The 21,553-nt window shown below is 33.4% G+C and overlaps 4 protein-coding genes and 1 long non-coding RNA gene across 6 annotated transcripts in view; 2 read left to right on the plus strand and 3 right to left on the minus strand.

The window, feature by feature from the left end:
- Positions 1-928, plus strand: part of LOC111799707 — an 8,754-nt gene extending 7,826 nt beyond the window's left edge. Inside the window, exon 3 of the mRNA XM_023683156.1 lies at positions 428-928. Within this exon, the coding sequence (XP_023538924.1) occupies positions 428-742 (315 nt within the window). The 3' untranslated portion in view covers positions 743-928. The remainder of the gene's footprint in view (positions 1-427) is intronic.
- A 4,364-nt stretch (positions 929-5,292) lies between these two features.
- Positions 5,293-6,740, minus strand: LOC111800368. The gene has a single exon (XM_023684021.1). The coding sequence runs from the start codon at positions 6,667-6,669 to the stop codon at positions 5,578-5,580; it is 1,092 nt and encodes a 363-aa protein (XP_023539789.1). The 5' UTR covers positions 6,670-6,740; the 3' UTR covers positions 5,293-5,577.
- Positions 6,741-12,960: 6,220 nt separating this feature from the next.
- Positions 12,961-17,299, plus strand: LOC111800296 (nuclear transcription factor Y subunit A-10-like). The gene is made up of 6 exons (XM_023683919.1): positions 12,961-13,573; positions 13,881-14,165; positions 15,284-15,393; positions 15,483-15,551; positions 15,996-16,136; positions 16,356-17,299. The coding sequence occupies exons 2-6, from the start codon at positions 13,922-13,924 to the stop codon at positions 16,758-16,760; spliced, it is 969 nt and encodes a 322-aa protein (XP_023539687.1). The 5' UTR covers positions 12,961-13,573; positions 13,881-13,921; the 3' UTR covers positions 16,761-17,299.
- Positions 15,020-16,635, minus strand: LOC111800297. 2 transcript variants are annotated; one of them, XR_002815978.1, is made up of 3 exons: positions 16,544-16,635; positions 15,504-16,421; positions 15,020-15,390 (listed from the first exon to the last, which is right to left on the minus strand). It is a non-coding gene; the product is annotated as an uncharacterized LOC111800297 (long non-coding RNA). The 2 variants fall into 2 exon arrangements; XR_002815977.1 differs by having other exon boundaries at positions 16,502-16,619.
- Positions 17,300-19,156: 1,857 nt separating the features above from the next.
- LOC111800295 (syntaxin-121-like) lies at positions 19,157-21,244 on the minus strand. Its single transcript, XM_023683917.1, has 2 exons — positions 20,469-21,244; positions 19,157-19,905 (listed from the first exon to the last, which is right to left on the minus strand). Exons 1-2 carry the CDS (start codon positions 21,001-21,003, stop codon positions 19,472-19,474), a joined length of 969 nt encoding a protein of 322 aa, XP_023539685.1. The 5' UTR covers positions 21,004-21,244; the 3' UTR covers positions 19,157-19,471.
- Between the last annotated feature and the right edge of the window lie 309 nt (positions 21,245-21,553).

Genomic DNA, 21,553 nt, shown 5'->3' on the forward strand with positions numbered 1-21,553 from the left:
CACATCATCACGTCGGGTATGTTGTCTCGACTGTACTTTCTTCGTTTTAGCTCTAATTTGAGTAATTGAAAAGTCGTTGAAATTGTTATTCCCGACCTTATACTGTGGACAGTTCAAAATACTGAAAATAATTAATAATTAAAAAGTAGGTTTGTTATCATCAAAACATCAATTAATTGATTGAAATTAATTAAAGTGAGATCAAGGCCAAAAAGCCAACACCTACTAAACGTGTTTTAAAAACTTTGAGGGGAAGCCCGAAAGTGAAAGCCCAAAGAGAACAATATTTGTTAGCGTTGGGTTTTGGGCCGTTACATTTTCAGAGCATGTTTACTTCTAATCCTAGAGAAGTGTTTGGACAATCCATTGTGCTCTTTATGATTATTTCCACTTCGGCATCAATTCCATCAAATGTTCTCGTGTACAGGTGCTCGAGTTCGAGAAGGGCAGGCTGCAAAACTTGTTCTGGAAAAGGGACGGTTGTGCTCAATGCTCAAACAACAATACCTTTGTATGCATCAACAATCAGGATTGTGCAATCAGAACAAGCAACTGCAAATATCGTGGCGGTCCTGTCGATTGCAGTCTTGCTATACAACTAGCATTCTCGGGCACCGATAAGCACCTTTCGGTTTTCAACTCTTGGTACGAAGTCTCAAAACTTCGCCAGTACTCGCTCTTCAATCTGTATTCGAATCTCAAAGATTCTCTCACTAGTCAGTACAACAAGATCTTCCAATAGAGCATAGCACATATATTTTGGTTAATGCATATTCCCATACATGTATGTTGTAATTCAGTTTAAGCATCAAATTCCTTTCATATCTTAAATGATTCCCCATACGCAGGGCTACCTTATATGTATACTAAGAGTATTTCGGATACACTATCGATCCGACTCTAATACTTATATAATTATAAGTTTGCACACGCGTGAAACCTTCGTTTTTTGAATCGATAAACCAACAAAAGTTTCGGGTTTAAATTGATCAAATTATTAATTTATCCTTTCACACTAAAATTTTAAAATACTTATTTTCATTATGAAAATCATTCACAATTCTTGTAACATGTACTCAAGTTTTTATTTTTTTTATTTTTGTCTTATTCATTGTACACATACATTAAATTTTTTATTTTATTTTATTTTTATTTATACATACAGTTGCAAATACAAGATTATAAATAAATAATATTAAGATATTTGTAAATATATATTTAAGAAAAAAGTTTATACAAAATAATAAATATTTAAGGAATAAAAATAAATAAATAAAAAAATAAATAAAAACAAGAAAAGTCGTGCCCTCTCAGCCCTTTCTCGTTTTATTATTCCCCTCGCTTAACTTACATAGCCGCCAAAAGCTTTCCCCACGCTTTTCTCGTCCCGCCAGCCTCCCCCATTTTCTGGCCAACGACGAATAAACAAACTCACGCGCCACCTCCCTCCAATTTCCAGATAATAATAATAATAAATAATAATAATATTAATTTTAAAAAAATTCTCCATTAAATTTTTTGAATTATATAAAATTACACCATGCTAATTTGAAATAAAATAAAAAATCCCAAACAATTAAATAAATAAATAAACGTTAATTCATTCAATTGTGCCAGTTTTGTGAAGTCCCATTAATACATATCTGGTGGACACCTCTTTTCACAAATTCTTCACACAAACGACTATTTTGTAACAAAAATTTTCTACAATTGTCAAAAAAATTGAGGTAAAGTTGGCGAGGATTATGATAATACCTACAACTTTTGTTTTCTTTCAAGATGGTTTCACATTTATTCCATTTCATTTAATTTTTCTTTGGTAAAATAAATATAAAATAATAATAATAATAATTAAATTTATGTATGCATGGTGTGTCGTGTTGGTAGAAGAAGAACACGAGGACGAGGAAGAGGAGGAGCGGGTTTGACTGCTCCTATCAAACACTTGTGCAAATAAGACCCTAAATTTGTCCCCTTTCTAAAAGGGTCATGCATGCAATGGTAAAGACTTTAAGCCCCTTAATTTAAGCCTGCTTTTGTCACTGTGGGACACCTTCTTAAACACCCTTTGTTTTCTTTTGTTTGTTTGTGTAACTTCTTCATTACGCGCCATTCTCGTTTAATCCTCATTATTCAACGTACCCCTCACTCTACCCAACGTCGTAAATATTATTCAATGTGCTTGTAAGGAGACTCTTGTGGTCTCGAAATTAGATATTTTGCCAATGTAAACGTAGCTCAGTTGACGTTGTTGTTTGTTTATTTTTACGAAAAAAAAAAAAAAAGTAAAATGAAAAAAGGTGTAGAAAATGACAATATGTGGTGGAGGTGACAGCTCTTTGGGTATTTAGTAACTGAAATGGGAAAACCAGGCAAGCTTTGTTGAAGTTGTTTGTTTTGTTTTGTTCACTTGCTGACTGATCTTATCTTTAACTTTCTCTTCTCTTTCTCTCTCTCTCTCTTCTTTTCATCCATTTTGTAATGGTTTTTGAGATGAACACTTGTTAGTTTTATATTTGATGATAGGTTTAAAATATTCTTCAAACAATGTCATATTTTTTTAAACCTACTCTGGTTTTGAAACACGGATTCGTTGCATTGGCGGTATTGAAGTGGTTGGTTTTAGAAGAATTCTGTAACGGTTTAAACCCATTGTTAGTAGATATTGTTTTGTTTGGGCTTTTTCTTTCCGGCTACTCCTCAAGGTTTTTAAAACGCGTCTGTTACGGAGAAGATTTCACATGCTCTTCGTTCTTCTCTCCAATCGATATGGGATCTCACAAATTCAGGGTGTTTGTGTAATTTGATGACCTGAATAACTAGGATTACCTTATTCACATGGTAAAGGTTGAATTTTTTTAAAAACCGAAAAAAATTTGTTTGTGGGTTAGAGTTTTTTTTAGTCGGGTCAACTCAACCAACGTGAAAATTAGGGTTTACATGTCCAACTCGACCTTACTTTTAAGATTATTACGAAAATTAATAAGATTTGAGGTTTGTAATAGATATTAGTAATGCATTGTGCCTTATGAATGTTTGTACAGTTATTAATATGATATGTACAGTGGATAAATATGATTTTTTAAAAATCCAATCCGACGACCCAACCCGAAAAGAGATGGTGGGCTGGGTTGTGAGCTCTATGCTGGTAATTCGAGTCACCAACTTGAAATTTCGGGTCGATCCGTAAACTAAATACATGTTAGGAACATCCGAGCTTAAAAATAGTTGCCCCGTTAAAGATGAGATTTTGATTGGTACTATAATTGTAAAACAACTTTTGAAAACAAAATATGAAACCGGTGTGAAAAATTGAAAGGCGGGATGAATTGTAATAGTTAATCGTTTTGTGAATTAAACGAAGAATTGTGATAGGTGAATGTTAAAATGAGTTGTCACAAAAGAAAATCTCATATATTAAAGTTTGTTATATAGCAATGAAGGCGAAATTAATTAGTACAATCTCATTCTTAGTTGTCATTTTGACTTAAGAAAGCTTTTTAATTACTCAAATTAATATTATTAATATTATTATTATTTTATGTGTGAAATGGGCATTATGGTTACAAAAACAGTTTGAATTGGTATTTGAAACCAGAGTTTAATTGGTTGTGGTTGGTGAACCTCTTGCCTTTTAATTTAATTTTATTTTATTTTATTTTCTCTTTTTCCAATTAAATTATAAATTTAGTTTATAGAACTTTAAAATTTTAATTAATTTAAAAAATATTGAATATACGACCGAGAATAAATCTTTTATACACATCTGAAAGCTTAGGGACTAAATAAATAAAATTTAAAGTGAAGGGACTAAGTTGCAAAGGGATGAGATTTGCAAAATGATCCCTTTGGAGAAGCGGTATTTCAGTATGAATGGTTTGAGTTGCTGGTTATATTTATATACTTATAAATGAACATGTCGTGTTGTACACGTGACTTTTAAATGTTATAAAAATCAATGATTTTTTTATTTTTATTTATTCTCCTTAGTGTCTACTGTGAATTTAAAGTCAATTTTGACTTAGTTTTCTGATGTTTTATGATGTTAATTATTTAATTTTTTTTTAATTAATAATACATGGTAATTTGTTGTATTTCTTTCTTTAAATTAAATTATAAGTTTAGTCGTTCAATTTTGTTTTCTTTTTTGTTGTATTTATTTGATTTTTGAATTAAGAGCGTTCAAAGAGTCGATTAATAGATTATTTAGATTGGATTAAGTTTAAATAAACGAAAACTTTATGTATTATGTTAATTTATGGATTTATTTTTTTAAATTAGATTGAGTTTAACCGAATTAGCTCATATTTATTCTTAAGGTTAATATATACATTTTTGCTTAACTATACAATTATATATGCATATATTTATTTTATTTTTATTTAAAAATAAATTTCGAAGTTGAGTTGTAAATCTTAATTAAATGTTTGAAGATAAATAAATAGATGTTTTACGAGGGGTTCATTATTGAATATAAGTGGTTTGAATTAAAAAAATTTAACCCTAAACAATTAGGTTGGGTCTGAAAAACGTCACAATCTAACTCAGGAATACTCCTACTTTAAACTTTCAAAATTTTGTATCTAAGAAGTCACCGATAAGATTTAAATTAGGTCACAATTTAAAGTTTAGGTTTAACGAAACTTTTAAGTTTTAATTTTATATTTTGTAGATTTACGAATATTACAAAAGTATAAAGTTGAAGGACTAAAATTTACAATTTTTGAAACTTTAGGGACCGAAGATGTAATTTAACATATATTGTAATATCGACGGAGAGTAAAAGATAACGTATCGATAATCATTAAATATTTTTCAATAATTACTAAATTTTGTTCCGTATCATTTATTCTCTCTACAAAAGAAATGAGTACACGTTCCGAAGTCAACGTATCGCTCCATAAAAAATTATCAAAATTTTAAGGCAAGACGATCTAGTTCAAAGATTTCACCAATCCGACACGTCTAATATGCCGTCATCACAATAAAGTTCATGCACTAACGGAACAATATCTTGTTCGGGAGTACGACGTGCATGCATGTACTGAAAATAGTTCTTTATCACTTTTTTTTTTTTTTTTTTTAGTTTAAGAATTATTCGTAGAATGAAAAATCAGACTATCGACTCCTAAAATGAAAATTAATTTTCTTATCCTATAGAGTCGATATCATGATATAAATTTTAGAACTAAGTAATTAGGATTAAGATTATACATTAAACTAAGAAAAAAAAGCATTAAATATTGTTTATGTTCATCTGGGAATTCTGTAATGTATTTGGAGAGATTTGGATGAAGCTTTTGTCTTAGAAATGCATAATTAAGACTAAATATTTCCCATTAGTTTACATTTAGAAAGGGGGGGATTAGGATTGAGGTGGTGACCAGAAACTGAGCCCTAACCTATTGGTTTAGGTAATTTCAGGGTTCATAACATCAAAAGATACATTAAAAAAGAAAAAGAAAAAAGGAAAAAAAGAAAAAAGGAAAAACACCCTGAGAGGAAAATTGGATTCAGAACCCAAATCCTCCATTATTGAGATCACCACAGGTATTCAGACCTTAAACAGCAAGGCGTTCATGGAGTAAAGTTGTTTGGCCATTCCTTGTTGAGAAGATCATCTTCATCTTCTTCTTCTTCCTCCTCTTCGTTCACTTTCTCGATCAGAGTCTCATTTTCAGTTCCATTGCTGCTTCTGCTTCGGGTTCCGCTTCCGAATAATCCATGAAGCATCATCTCTGCTTCAACGCTCGCTCCATCGCCGCCGTCACCGATTATTCCGTAGTTCGCTTGCGGATTAGCCAAATCCATAGGGCTTGCATTGTCGTCAACGCCACCAAGGTTGCTCACAAGTTTCTCAATCTCGCTCATCCCGCAACCTGTTCCCCCAAAATTCCAATCGCAGAGCAGATTGTTCTCATCCATATCTCCCTCAGCAGTAATTGTTGTTCTTCCGCCCAAATCGACGACCTCCATCATCGAATTTCCTCCGACATTTCCTTCAGATTGGAACCCTAACTCCCCTGCCATACTGCTACTACTGCCTCCGATTTTATCGTTCGAGTTCATCACCATATCAATAAACCATTGATCCATTAAATTCCTTCCATTATCCACCAGATCCATCTCGTTACTTCCTGTTGGAAGCAAAGGAGTGTTAGAAGAAACAAATCCAGGAGGAGGATGAAGACGATGCACCTGTTGATGATACTCGATTCGTTTTCGGCATTCTCTCATCTTCTCTTCGACCATCCAGAACAATCCGAGCAATTCTTCAGTGGAGAGTTGGTAAATCTGACGACCTTGATGCAATTGGTGCATCAGAAGGTCGATTTCGAGTTCCTGATTCTTCTTCATGTGCTTCTTCAACAGGTCCTGCGCCTTGGCCGTACGTTCCTTCAGATAGGTCTCCTGGTTCGTCATTTTCTTCTGGCGTTCGACCTCCGGCAGGCTATGGAAGCGACGGTAGAGATGTTGAGCAGCAGAGAGGGACGGCCAGATGACTGGATTGTCGTCATCGGGGCCGTAGACGACGGCAAAGGCGTAAACGCCACAGAGAGTAGTGAGTTCACTCACTTTCTTCATCAATCCGAGCCTTCTCTTCTTGAAACTGGCTTTTCTTGCATTGTCGCTTGCAATCCACACGAGCTTCACCTTCTTCCTCGTCATTTCGATACACCTCTCTGTCCTCCCTTCCTCTTTGCTTGTTTGGTTTGTTCTTAGCTCTGAATTTGAGGTGCAGCAATGGAGTCTATTTATAGGGCTGGGGAGGGAGGAGGAGGAGATTAACTTCTTACTTTTTGTTTTTGTTTTTAATCTCTTGGGAAATGAATTACTAGGGGCATTTTTGTCATCTAGTAAATTGTGATTTAAAAAAAAAATTAAAAACAATTTATAATCGTAACAACCGACCCTCTGAAACATGACCCGACTCAGAAACGGTTAGCACATGCATGGCTCAAAAAGTTTTCAAATTTTTATCAAATAATATAAATAATTAATTAAATAAATAAATAAATAAATAATAGTATTCAAAGTATATCACCCTTTTAAACAAATTTGCATAAATATTTTTATTTTTTTAAAATGAAAAAAATTGATGCACCAATCACAAGCAGTTACTTGAATTTGTAACTCTGGTATGGAGATTCTAACCTCACGTGACTAACGTGACAGTCCTTGACATGTAATTTCCATCATACATACATCATCATTATTATTCACGTAAATTATATATAAAAGAAAATTTTCCATACCGATAATAATATCTTCGTATGTTACTCCTATATTTATTTCAAGAAATACCCAATTTATCCCTATATAGTTTTAACGGTAACTCGAAACTCGTTCTCCTTTGACTTAATATCAATTTAGTTCGATTTCTAAAGCAAAATCTTAAATTTAATGTACAAATCTTGGGACAAAACGCTGCTATTGTATTCTTAATCATGACCAAACAAGCTTAACGGATACTTACTCAGCCGTTCAACTCTGGATTATTAAAATAGACAAAAATTAAAGTCAATCTAACTCAACCGGCTACTGAAGTTGCTAGACTCAACGGAAACAGTGTTGGGCTACTCTGTCGAGAGCGACAATGAGAGTGAGGGAGAGAGACAAAGAAAGAAGAAACTCGACTGGGAGAGAGTACTCACCGATGGTCTACAACGACGATACACCCACGATGCCGCACAATTGATTTGGGGAAGACGACGATACAACGTTTTGATCTGATTAGGGACAGTAGATCTCATCTACATTGCCGGAGACTACTGCTGCAATAAATGAAAGAAGATGACTATTAGGCGAGAGTGCATAATGGGCGGTGAGTATCGATGAGAGAGATTGATGACCGCTCGACTAGTGAATTATAAATTTTTATCTATATATGGTAAGACGATGAGTAGTTTTCGTAAGTGTTTATTTCGAGAATTAAATAATGAAGTTCTACTCCCCCATTGACCAAAAAAAAAATTATTTTATTTGGAATATTCAAATTAATATTTTAGAATAAGAATATATTTATTGTATTTAAATTTGTGACGAAGATAATAAAGGTATTTATTCATAACTAAATTACAAAGTAATGTGTTAATAAGTCCAATCACGGAACTTGATAACATAAACAAGAGGGAACCGACCGCGTGCCTCAACCAACTATTGAGATACATATGTGGACACAGTCGGATAATACAAACTACTAAGATACACATTCAGTGTAACGACTCATACCCCAAGATTCGAAATCTGAATTTGACACATGATAGCCCTGATATTCTCCTACATCCCTTACGACAGGGTCACATTACCTATTCCTTGCTTCTTAAGAGTGAAAACTATCACCACAGACCAACACGAATCTTTCTAGCATACTTTATCCTTACTCACATGCATATCATAAGAGGACACCCAACATAGAATTGCTTCAAGTAAAGCACGTTTAACTTTGAAGTTCCTATGATTGAGCCGCCAACACTTTCGTTTAGTCTTCACTTGAAGTGCATGCATATCCTAGATTTTCTACTTAAGACAGTCAACTATGACTAATACCCAATATTCAGAATTCAAGATCTGACACCTAATGACCCCGACATTCTCTTACCTAAAGCACATACATCTCCTGGGTTTTCATTTTATGGCGGCCAACGAGGTTTTATTTATTTATTTATCATTTTTACTCAATTCTTATTTTTTCCCCAATTTTCTTTTGGGCATTACAATATATATATACTTTAAAAATGAAAGAAATAAAAAGTGGAAAATAAGAGGAGACTTAGAAGCAGTTGCTGGCGATGAAAACGCATTTATTGCATTCAATTGGTTGATGTTAGAATCATATCTGGACCTATAAAAACATAGTTTGTTTCTGTGCTTTTAATTAATTCGTCACAATCTCATCATCTTTTATATTTTCTTTTTCCCAAAGTAAAAAATAAAAATCAATTTTAATTACCATGCTTTACAAAGGTTAAAAGTTAATATATATATATATATATATATATATATATATATATTTAAATTAGAAGTGATTTTGGTTAATTCAGTCTGATAATCATTTATCTTTTTTTTTAAAAAAAATTTATATTCTTATAATTTCTTTACCATAAGCTTCCTCTTAAAAAAAAAAAAAAATATTTGAATTTTTAGTCAAATTATAAAAGAAAACAAATATATATATAATTTTTTTTAAAATATTTAAAATTTAAAAATGAATATATAGATTTAATTTTGAAGAACAAAAAAGTACAAACTAAATGGTTAATAAACTAAAAAAGAAGAGTGATTATCAAACTTTCAAATTTATTCTATTTTAGATCTAATTTTTAAAATATCTAATAAATTTATGCGTTCTATTTTAGGTCTAATTTAAATATTTTAATTTTTTTTTTTAAATAATGAAACCATTATTAGTTGATTAATTAATAATGTCACCTACATTTAGACTAATAAATGGTTTAGATACTAAGAAGGGTATTTTTCAAATTTAAAGAACAACCAGGTTTTTCTTTTTATTTTTAATTTAATATAATTCTTTTTTTAAACGAACAATCTGGAATTTAAATTAGAAAAAAAAAAAAAAAAATCCAAGCTAGATAATTATATGAGGATGATAATGCAAGAGTTGAAATTAGAAAATTTATTAATTGTGTTTTGATATTATATGGAAACTATATAATATGGAGTGAATGGATAAAGAAGGTACAAAAATGTATTTCTAATAATCATTGTTGGACTTATAATATTTATAATAACCTACATTTTTATTTTTATTATAATGTTACACACTGAAATTAGATCGCTAAATAGGAGAGAGAAGGGAAACTTGGGCCCAGGCCCAAATTCTGTAGTCGGCCTTTTATGAGACACACGTCCAACATGCCTCGATACCTGTGTTCTTGGTTCAACCCAATTTCAGTTATTTTTTGTCCTATTCTAAAAACAAAAAATGAGAAAAATGCTAAGCGTGTACACGAGAAGTTAACCGCCCAAGCCCATCGCTAGTAGTTATTGTTTTTTTTTTGTTGGGCTTTTTCTGTCGGATTTCCTTTCAATATTTGTAAAATGTGTCTTCTAAGGAAAAGTTTCTACACCTTTATAAATAATGCTTCGTTATTTTGTCTCTAATTGGAGAATATGAGAAAATAATTGGGCTTAAATTAAATTAAATGTGTTATTTTTCTCGTCATAAGCCCAAAAATTAATATTTATAAATTAAAAATTTTGCATTTTTTAAAATTAGGATATATATGAAAATGTTAGGGGTAAATTTTATGAGGGTAAGAGTAAATTAAAATAAAAGGAGCTAGAAATGGAAACAAATCTGATTCTAATTAGTTTCCAAATATGTGCTTGGGAGCTCGCTTAAATTCGGGGGAAGTTTCACCTGAAAAATGTTAGGTCAGCATGAATACACGATTACGACTAAAGAGATAGGTTCAACTCTTTGAAGCCATTATAACGGCCCCGAAATTTAAGGCATGGGTGAGTTACGTGGATTTTTTTTTTGAAATATGAATAATAAAAAAAAAAATATGGTGAGATATTCATCAAAATTTTAATTTTAATGTGTTGAAAATTTGTAGCAATTTAAGAGGGGATTAATGTTATTTATTTATTTATTTAAATATTTAATTGGAAAATAAAGAAAAATTCATTAAAAAAAAGGTCAAAAGGGAGATAATATTCCATTAGAGTTATTACATGGACGCCACGTGTTGATTTATTCGGTTCTCAAGTAACTTTACAACCAAAACTCTTACCATATATGGGTAATAATAGAATCAGATGAGTTGTATTTGTACTTTTATTTATATTATTGTTATCAATTTATTTAAATTTTTATATATATATATATATAATCTCAATGAGGTGTGAATTACGTCACCATGCATATGAAGTTTCAATTTGTGACGTGGAATCCATGAAGTTTGTTTTTTTTTCTTTTTTCTTTTTCCATTGAATTTTCTCTCTTTTTATTTATTTTTTTTTTCAACTCCAATTTTTTTTTTTATACAATTTATATTAATATTTCTTTTTTTTTTTCTTTTTCTCAAGAACATTTAAAGATTTATGCAATAAATTTTGGAATACATTTTACGTTAACCTAATAATATATATATATATATATATATTTTATATTTTCGGTCGAAAACTAAACCAGTTTAATTTTAAAGTTTATATGATTGAGTTATTAAAATAGAAAGAGTACTTTATAAAATAGTTTTATAGATATCTTTTTTCGAACTTAATTTCAATCTGTTTATGTATTATTTCTTTATTTAAATCGTTAGATATTAAAAGTTGATTGGATAATATGATGTGAGTGGAAGATTTAAATAGTCGAGAGAATCCTTTTAATTATATACATATCATTCCTATAGATATCCGTTTACTTTCTTTAAACTGACACGTAGCAACGAAGTGACCATTACCAATATATATATATATATATATATGAAAGGAATAGTCATTCAACCATAATTAATTAAGATTTTAATGGGAAAAAGAACCCAAGATTGTTATTATTATTATTATTATTTTGGTGTTTTTAATTTTTCATATTTAAAATTAAATTGATTGGAAAGGTAGAAGAGAGAAAGGGAAAGGCTACCCTACACTTTGGTACTCGACCCTAACTTTCATTCCCATGCATGCATGCACGCAATAATAATAATAATAATAATAATTTAATGTTAAAAATAAGAAATTCAATAAAGTCAATTTGTATTTTATATTTTCAGATATATATATATATATATATATATATATATATATGGCTCAAGATGCATTATAATATGTTTGTAGACTGTAAAATTAGCTGTAGTTGCAAAATTAAATATTAAATTTAATTAATATAGGTTTTTTTTTTTTTTTTGTTAAACTAATGTCTTTAATATCATTTGATTTCATATTGATTTATCTTAATTTTTGCAATACGAAACCAAAGCAAATTAAATTTTTTTTTTAGCAAATTATTTTTAATAATCTTCAAAATCAAAATAATATTTATAATTGATTTACTTGTTTTATTAATTAAAATCGTAAACTAATAATTATATTTACTAAAATTAAAAAATTTCAATGGATTAATTTCGATATTTTTAAGTGAATCCCAACTATTTCTCCTCGATTACATTCAAAATGAATTGAAAATTACTTAAAAACATTATTCTTCTTCTAAAACCAATCATAACGAATTAATAAATATTATCATGAAATTCTATCTACATAAGTAAAGAAAAATTAGAAGAGATGGTAAAAATGAAAATCTGGATTTAAAATAAAATTCAAATAAGAGGAAATCTATTAAATTTTGAAAGTGTATGTTTTTTTTTATTTGATGCAATTATTACCCATAAAGATTTTTTTTTTTCAAAATACGAAAAATAAAATGGAGGCCACTCTAAAAAAACCCACACTTTTTAATTTTTATTTCTAGTGGGTTTGCCTTTAATTGGATGCTTAATCTTAATCCTTAAACCCATCTCTCTCTCTCTCTCTCTCTCTCTATATATATATATATATATATATTCTTCGATTGTATCTTGATTAAAAAAAATTAGATATTTGAATTTTTATTATATTGAATTAAATATATATTGTGTAAAAAGTCAACTTTAGATAAGATTTAATTAGTAAAAGATTGTAGTTGAATCTCCAATGCACAATTTTACTTAGGTGGATTTTTTGTAAAGTTTTTAGAACAAGTACATTATATAAAACAGAAAATAATGATCAGGCTTAAATCTATATATTCAACAATAAAATATAACAATAACCAAATTATTATTATTATTATTATGTTTTACTCAATAAATAAGTTATTTAATGAGTGCTATGAATCAATTATTTGTCTAAATCATCACTTAAATTAAAAACGTCATGATTACCAACATGTCTGTCAAACAAAATAAGAAAAAAAAAAAATGCAGTCAATGGTATTATTTTAAAAAAAATAATTTTTTTAATAGATTCCCAAACAATATTAAAATAGTTATATATATATAAGTAGAAAATTGGTGTCAACTTTATGGTGTAACTTGGAATAATGTATGGCATCATTTAAAGTAGTAAATTAGTGAAATAAATGCAATAAAATAAGAGGAAAAAAATGATGATATTTTTATTTTTAATATTAAAACTGTTCTTGATTGAGAGACGGTGAGGCAAAGAAGATGAGAGATGGAAGAGTATTGAGTTGAATTAAGGGGTGTGATTTGGGTAATTAAGAAAACCAATCATTCACTAAGCTAAGTTTGAGTAGTTAATTTGTATTTATTATTATTATTATTATTATTTTTTATGTAAATCTAAATCCATTGGATTTAGCAAATTAAAGAAACGGAATTGGGGAATTGAAATTCAGAGATTGGATGAATGGATCATTGGTTAGTGGGTTTTTGTTATTTTTCACTTTCTTTCTATCTCTCTCTCTCTCTCTCTCTCTCTGTGTGTTAGTGGTTGGTTTGCTTTGAAATGGACCAACGGCGCTCCTCCTATCTAATGGGGTTACTCTATCTGTATCCACCACCTGCGATTTCTTCTTCCTCTTCCTCTTCCTCTTCCTCTTCTTGTGAGTACTCTGTTTTCACCTTCTGTCTCTGCTCTGCTTTCTTCTTCCTTCATTTCTTCTTTTTTGGGGTTTTTTTTTTAACATCTAGGTTTGTATAATCCTCGATATTGTTTGTTCGATCGCCTTGTTCTTTTGTTTTTTCCTTTGTTGCTCTGTTTTTATCTGTTTCTCTGTGCTCTGTTCTTCTGTTTTTGATTGTTTAGTGATTGAAGGAAGTTCATGTGGGTGTTTTTTTCCCCCTCTTTTCTTTTTGGCCCTTTTCGATTTAGTTTCATCGGTTTTTCTTGGTTTCATCTCTTGATTGTAGGAACTCGTGTATTTTGATTTTGGTGATTTGACTGTTGGAAAATGGCACCACAAACTGGGTATTTGAAAGAACATGAAGGGATTGTTCCAAACTCCCTTGGGCAGTTATCATCTTCCCCTACTCGTCTGTGGAGTGCTGCCTTTGGACTAGGTTCCCACTCAATTTTTGGGGATTTTGGTCAGGTGAAGGAACAACTTGACAGTAATGGGAAGGAATTTGCTGCCACTAAACAAGCTGCTCATGGTTTGGAGAAACTGAACACTGCTCCATTTTCCATCTATCCAGGTAACTTTTTGTTCATTCGGTTCATTTTCATTTCCATGATCATATTTAAGCTTGCCAAAAAGCATGAAAATTATTAAGAGTTGCTTATAAATGGTGGATTTACAAATTTTCGAGTGACTCAATATCACAAGCACATCTCTAGGCTACTCAAAAGTTGATTAAGAGGTGACTAGGGAATGGTTTATTCAAAATGAATAGCATAGGTAGGTTGACGAAGAAGCTGGATACTTCTAATCTGACATGTAGCAAACATATGCTCTGAGGTACTACTATCCAAAATGCGATAGGCCATGGATAACAAATGTTTGTAAGAGGAAACAAGTTAGGGGAGGAGGGACCTAGATTGTTTGTGCTGATCAGCTCGACTTATAGCTTAGTAACGTGACGTTGGGGGACTGGAGAAGTCGAGAGGGAAAGTGTATCAGGATGGTATGCTTTCAGTGTTTTGAGTTTGCTTAGGCTGGGAGGGTAGGGAGCTCTTTGAACATCTCCAAGCTTGTGGCCTCATTGTGGATAATGGATATTAAGCTCTATTCAAGACTAACCTCTAATAAGGTTCCAACTTCAATATGGGCTTTACTACTACTGAAATAACATGCATCCCAGGTCACCATATAGACTTGACAGTAGAGTGCAATCTTCTTGAGCAATTTATGTCCCAATCATCTACTGTTGAAGTACACCCTGTGTAACACAGAAGCCGCACTGCCGGTTGACCCTCTACCCGAAGGCAACTATCCCTTTTCTTTGTATGCTTAACTACGACCCTTTGTTCTACCCAATAGGGTAGATACACAACTCTCGGACCCAATGGTTAGGTTCGACGCTACTACAATATGCTTTTCTTTTGTGTATTTAGTCTTAAAACTGGATCTCCCATTTTCCTCAACCAATATTTCTATCATCCCTTCTTCAGAATATTATTTTCTAGCTAATACTTCATCAAGGATTTAGCTAAAATCTCAATGTTTATGAAACAAGAGGGAAAGAAAGTAGCATGAAACTCAAGGAAGACTATTACCATTTTTACCTCTTTTTGTGCTGGCTGAGTTAAAATGTCAATCATCATGGTGAGCTTGTTATCCGATGAGAAAACTCCTCTTGAAACATCCATGCAGGTGACACTAAGAATTCTGTGGATGCACAAAAACCTTCACCAGTTTTTTCCCTGCAATCACCTCTGTCAGAATATCACAACCGTTTCGAGCTCGGATTCGGCCAGCCCCTGGTAGGATCTAAAATGTTAATTGAATTTCCCCCCCTAAAACAGTGCTTTATACATATATATGTTACTGATTATGAAGACGAAAAATGTAGATATGTGAAAATTATCCTTACATGGAACAGCATTATGGCATCCTCTCAGCTTATGGACCTCAAATACCAGTATGTCTCCTTCCATTCTTCAACCACTTCCTTTTTACCTTCCTTTTTTCCTTATATGTATTCAATGTGAATTGTCTTATATTCATAGATATTTTCCAACAAAAAAAAAAGTTAGATAGGTGAATATGAATCTCTGTTAGATATGTGCATAGGCAGAGCTAAGTATGCAAAAAAATCAAAATGGTGAGTGGAAAACAATACAATATAGCCAAAAACCAGAAATAGTGCGAAGGAGATGACACATTTAGGCCTCCTAGATGAATGCTGCCAAAAAAAATTAATAGGAAACACAACTCAGGGTTTCATGTATTTTAGTATGGTAGAGATGTAATTTTCTTTGAACAAAATATTTGTTGAATGGGTTCTGCTATTCATTGTAAGCTATCTGGAAAAGGTCAGTCTGCCTAATCTATGAGCAAAAACTTAACCATTTGCAATAATTAGGGTCGGGTTATGCTGCCAATGAGATTAACAACGGATGATGAACCAATTTATGTGAATGCAAAGCAATATCATGGAATCATTAGGCGCAGGCAGATCCGTGCCAAGGCAATGATGAAGAATCGACCTGCAAGAACTCGAAAGGTATTTAAGTATAAGTCTTACAGAGGTGTCTGTCCTAGCTTTTGAACACTTCAATATGATATACTATCCAGCATCATGTTCATTCTGTTGTCTGAACGAACTGTTATTGTGATTTATATGCCTCGATTATATCCTTCAGTCCAAATACTTTTCTTTGTCCTGTGCAGAACTAGTATCCACATTATTCCTGCTGATATAGATTGCATATCTGTCTTACAGCCATATATACATGAATCACGTCATCTCCATGCAATGCGCCGTCCACGGGGATCCGGTGGCCGTTTCCTGAACATGAAGAATCAGCCAAATGAGAAGAGTTCTATGGTACCAAAGAAAGTTGATGATGTCAATCTTTCTGATTTAACTGGTTCTCAATGTTCTGAGGTTCTGCAATCAGAAAGTGGAACCTTGAACTCCCAAAATGAAGCCAAGGAGGGGAGGGGCTTTAATCTCTTGAGTTCTGAGGTATCGAGCATGTTCTCGAGGGGACTGCAACGTTTTCAAATCAACCATATTGGACCATCAATGCAGTCACTGGCAGAGATCATTGATGGAGGAGGGCATGGCATGGTTCTCCCCAAATGGGTTGCAGCAGCTGACAACTGCTGTGACCTTTGTTTTTGACCGGTAAGGCAATGGGTTCTTGGTGCAAGTCACTGCACCAAGACCCTGTCTTTGTTGCGACCAAATCCAGCTTGCTTCAATGTCGTCGTTGATGGCAATTGTTTCAGGCTTCGCGAAGAGGATAGTCCCCGCGTTTGGTTGCAATGGCAAGTCATTTTTGGCTCTAATCATTAGCTCTTTATGATGATTCTTATCTCTCTGTTCTGCATCTCATAATGAGAGGTAGCTGAGAGAAGCAAAAGATTCATCCAAACAGATATCCAGTATGAAGTTATTGCAGTAAACAAAAGGGTTTGTTTGAAGAATAAGAGAATCAAAAGTATGAATTCTGCACTCTGTATGTGACCCTCAATGTAGAATAAGAAGAATGTCTATGAAGTCTAGTGTTTGGTTGTTTAAATTCAGAAAGTCATAAGCAATTTGTGCTGAACAAAGATGCTTGGCTTGTGGGTTTGTATAAAGATAACTGTGATGTTTGCTTTTGGTTTATGTAATAAACTACATTATCTTTGTAACATAATCCATGCTTTTTTTATCCCTTCGAATTTCTTGTACTAAAAAGAATTCTAAGCTTACTCTCATGGCTCAAACCCACTTCTAAGAATCAAACCCACTTCTAAGAATCAGCCCAAGGAGAAAAGCTCTGATACCAAATGATATGGAATCACTACTAGGGGAAGCTCTGATACCAAATGATATGGAATCACTACTAGGGGAGTAAGATTCAGATTACCTTGTTGATTGAATATCTCAAGGCAAGAATACTTGTTTAAGAATCAGCCCAAGGAGAAAAGCTCTGATATCAAACAAGTGTTCAAATTCATCATGTTAAGCTTGAATGATTCTACATGCAACCTAAATTACATAAAATTGCAAAGAAACTTAGTTATTGGCTAAAGAAAGGACAAATGCTCTTTCTACTACATTTTTTAAGTATATCTTACAAAGATAACAATACATGACAATATATAGCCTCAAAATGAAAACTCTCAACCTTTCACGAGGCTTTCCAAAAGTTGTAACTTTCGTAAAGAAACATCAATTCTAAATTACTCTAAATTATGATCCACCCAAAATTTATAACAATGAAGCTTCATTTTTCTTCAATATGGAAGTATATTGTCTGATTGATATCTCTTGGTTCATATGGAAGAGATTTCCACACCCTTATAAAGAATGTTTCCTTCTCCTCCCCAACCGAGGTGGGATCTCAAACTTACCTAATCTCAGAAGAGTTCAAAAAAGTATTCAAAGAGAATGAAAATTGAAATTAAATCTGAATGACGATAGATTTTATCAACCACCATAAGTTGGATTGGTACTAGAACATCAACACAGAACGAACATTCACAATCTACCAATAGAGCTCAACAAATGAAGAACACGGAAACGGGGGATAATCCTTCACAATCGCAAGCTAATAGAGATTAAAAAAACAACATAAAGAAAGACTCACAATGATTCGCTCAACCCCAGCACGCCAAGCCCTGCTTAATACAGCGGCTATGTGAGCTGCGTGGTAATGCTTCCCATGGCAGATTCCTTCAATCAAACATACCATCTGCATTTTAAACACAATAACCTCATTCCAGAAAAGCAGAAGGACAGTGTAAACAATCGAATGAAATGGAGGCATCACCTGTAAAATTGAGCGCAATATCTGCGAGAAGGGATTGATAGAAAGGTCGTAAGGAGTTAATTGCAGGTGGATTGAGTAAGAAAGTGGGTTAGGTATGATTCGCAGTGTTCCCATGGCGGAGGAAAGCGAGGGAAGAACTAGAAAGACGCGCTTTCATTGAAGCGGTTTCAGATTTGTTCGAATTGATAAGGAGAGATGGAGATGACCTCCACTCCAATAAATATGACATTTGTTGATTATTTATACCCTAAACAAATACTCAAAAATACTTCTTTTTTATAAATATTTTTATTAATTTTGCCTTATTTATATTTAGTTTCTTTTTTTAATTAAATAAATATCCTTTTAAAAATATTAAAAACTAAATAATTATTAGCTCGATTTGAATATACAAGACTCCCTCGTGGCTCGTGCACAAGTTATTCATTTGTTCTAAGATTTAAAGTGACCATTGCTCGATAATCGACATACCCTCTCGATCAAGAGGTTAAAGGTTCACAAGCATTTTCGCATACTCAAAGACAGAGAACACGATCATATTAGCTTCAAAAGACCTCACACCTCTTACACGAGCTTCAAAAGACATCAAACATTTTCGCATATTAGCTTTTCACTCAGAGACACAAACCTAAGACATTAAACGTCTCAACCTCCTACTACTGAGTTTTGCCTACTTTTTCATTTTATAATTTTTAGCTCGTAGTACCTTTTAGTCTTAATCTTTTGTTTGAGAATATGATATTTTGATCCGTTTGACTAGACTCAAGTCGGTCACTTTATTCGGAGATAGAGAACACGATACATACACTAATTTACTCTGAAATATGAAATTTATTACACAAAAGAATCTAAGCACCAATGGGTTTATACAACAGTGTCTAATCCAAAAGAACCATTCACCTGCTAATTCAATGACATCAAGGCCTCTCCATCTAACAAAAATAATGATACAAAACGAGGTAATATGGGCAGTAACATACAGACGAACGGTGTGAGGGCTCGATCGAGAGTTTTTCGGTAGGAAACTACTCGTCAAACATCGTAGAAACGAGGCAGGCCTAGGCGCTGCATTTCAAGTGGCTGGAGGAGTTGGGGCTGAGGGGGTTGGAGTTGAAGGGGCTGGAGTAGAGCCACTACTATTACCACCATTCCAAGTCCAAGGGCGCAGGCTGAGGATAATAATCAAGGCAACGATCAGCAAAATGATAATGCCAATAATCGTCCATTTACGAGTGCTTTTCTGGTATACTCTTGCTTTTGACAACTCCTGTGTGCCACCACGAACAAAAGAATGAGCTCTGTTCACATGGCTCTCGATGTCGTCGAGTTTTTCGCCTTGTTCGTGTACCAAGACCGCCATGTCCATGAAAACCTGATGCAGCTCCTGCAGATTCCTTTCCAGGTCTTTCACTGCATCATGCCTCTCCTGGATCTCGCTAATGGTGTCTAAGATTCTGCCTCTTCCTTGTTCTTGAATGGCTTTCTGCAAGAATGTCTCGCTTTCCCCTGCATAGTTGGAGATATCTCATCATGTTAGTTCAAGCTCATTCTTATTCGTTCTAAATACAAATACACTCGAGGATCTATCCAACAATTCTCATCAACAATCCTCATCTCGAACAAAGTACACCATAGAGCCTCCCATGAGCTCTACGTAGCCCTCAAACAGCCTCCCCTTAATCGAGACTTGACTTCTTTTTCTGGAGCCAACGAACAAAGTACACCCTCTATTCAACACATGGGTCACTTTTGACTACACCTTCAAGACTAGCAATTTCTTTGTTCGATGCTTGAGGATTCTATTGACATGACTAAATTAAGGACATGACTATGTTACCATAGAATCACGGACCTACACAATGGTATGATATTGTCCACTTTGAGCATAAGCTCTCGTGGTTTTGCTTTGGACTCGCCCAAAAGGCCTCATACCAAGATGTATTCCTTACTTATAAACCCACGATCATTCCCTAAATTAGCCAACGTCGGATTCCCTCCCAACAATTTTCAACCCACGAGCCAAAATTGATAAGCAAAGAACTTGACAGAGTGAATTGGAGTTAACTCACCTGTAGATATCAAGATATCAATGGTTTTCTCATCCGGATTTTCACCAGTAACAGTGAAATACCTTCGCTGCACGGTCTCCCTATACTCAGAAGAGATTTGTTGCCTCAAATTATTGAACCCCTCCATCGAATCCTGCAATTTCTTCCTCAACCCACTGAGCACAGAAGTCCGAGTCCGGTCAGAGGACGATCCAGGGCCGCAGCCAGGTTGGGTCCGATTGGAGGCATTGGAGCGATCAAGCGCCTCTAATCGGACCTTAATGAGCTTAGCCTTCTTGAGAGCAAGGGAAACATCAGAATCCATGCGAGATCGGAGGTCCTTAACAGCCTTAGCATTGTGAAGCGTCTTACTCTGTTCATGGGAGTCGTAGAGGTTCTGGTAGAGTTTCTCAAGCTCCTTGAGTTCATCTTTCACAGATTCAACGTCTTCAAAGAACTTGTCGAGATTAGCAGCAGTAGGGGAAGAGGAGGAGATACCCATCTCAACGACATGGCTGTCGCGAGAGAAAGAGCGAGAGGAGAACAAATCGTTCATCGACCCTTTGATGTTCTTCAGGTAAAGTAGCGAAATCCGACAAGAAGAAGGGGGGAATTGGATGAAGAAACAGGGGAATTGAAGAACAGAGAAGAAGGGTTGATGGGTTATATGAGAAAAGTGGGAATCGAGGTCAAGTGGGTCATAAATGGAGGGGAGAAGAAGAGTCAAAGGGGAGGGGCGGAGGGTGTGAGATAGGTGTAGAAGAAATGGAAGAAAGGAAGCTCCATGGAAAGGATGGTGATGGTTGGAATTTGAACGAGTCCCATACAAAAAGCAACCTACTTTTCAAATTCTTCTTTTCAGATATATATTAAATATGAGTATTATACTTGAAATGTCAATTTTGGGGAAATGTTTTCTTTTTTTTTATTTTCAAAATAGATTTTTTTTTGTTTGTTAGTTCTTTGATTTTGGATTACATGTGGACCCATGTTTGTAGGTGTTAGGGAAGATTTGAAAATTTGGATATCAAAAGAATGTATTTAAATCTTTATATAAATTCAGAAGGTTCCTAATTCATATGGCCGGCGTGTTTTGACGCCATTCC

The sequence above is a fragment of the Cucurbita pepo genome, chromosome LG08 (genome assembly GCF_002806865.2).
Source record: "Cucurbita pepo subsp. pepo cultivar mu-cu-16 chromosome LG08, ASM280686v2, whole genome shotgun sequence".
Lineage (NCBI taxonomy): Eukaryota > Viridiplantae > Streptophyta > Magnoliopsida > Cucurbitales > Cucurbitaceae > Cucurbita > Cucurbita pepo.

What these genes read in the sequence shown, in the direction of transcription:
- LOC111800368 (XM_023684021.1), bottom strand. Translation starts at nt 6,669, where the DNA reads ATGACGAGGAAGAAGGTGAAGCTCGTGTGGATTGCAAGCGACAATGCA.
- LOC111800296 (XM_023683919.1), top strand. Translation starts at nt 13,922, where the DNA reads ATGGCACCACAAACTGGGTATTTGAAAGAACATGAAGGGATTGTTCCA. An exon ending in TCGGATTCGGCCAGCCCCTG is followed by an intron (nt 15,394 to 15,482) that starts GTAGGATCTAAA and finishes CGAAAAATGTAG; the next exon opens with ATATGTGAAAATTATCCTTA. An exon ending in CTTATGGACCTCAAATACCA is followed by an intron (nt 15,552 to 15,995) that starts GTATGTCTCCTT and finishes TGCAATAATTAG; the next exon opens with GGTCGGGTTATGCTGCCAAT.
- LOC111800295 (XM_023683917.1), bottom strand. Translation starts at nt 21,003, where the DNA reads ATGAACGATTTGTTCTCCTCTCGCTCTTTCTCTCGCGACAGCCATGTC. An exon ending in TGATATCTTGATATCTACAG is followed by an intron (nt 19,906 to 20,468) that starts GTGAGTTAACTC and finishes CCAACTATGCAG; the next exon opens with GGGAAAGCGAGACATTCTTG.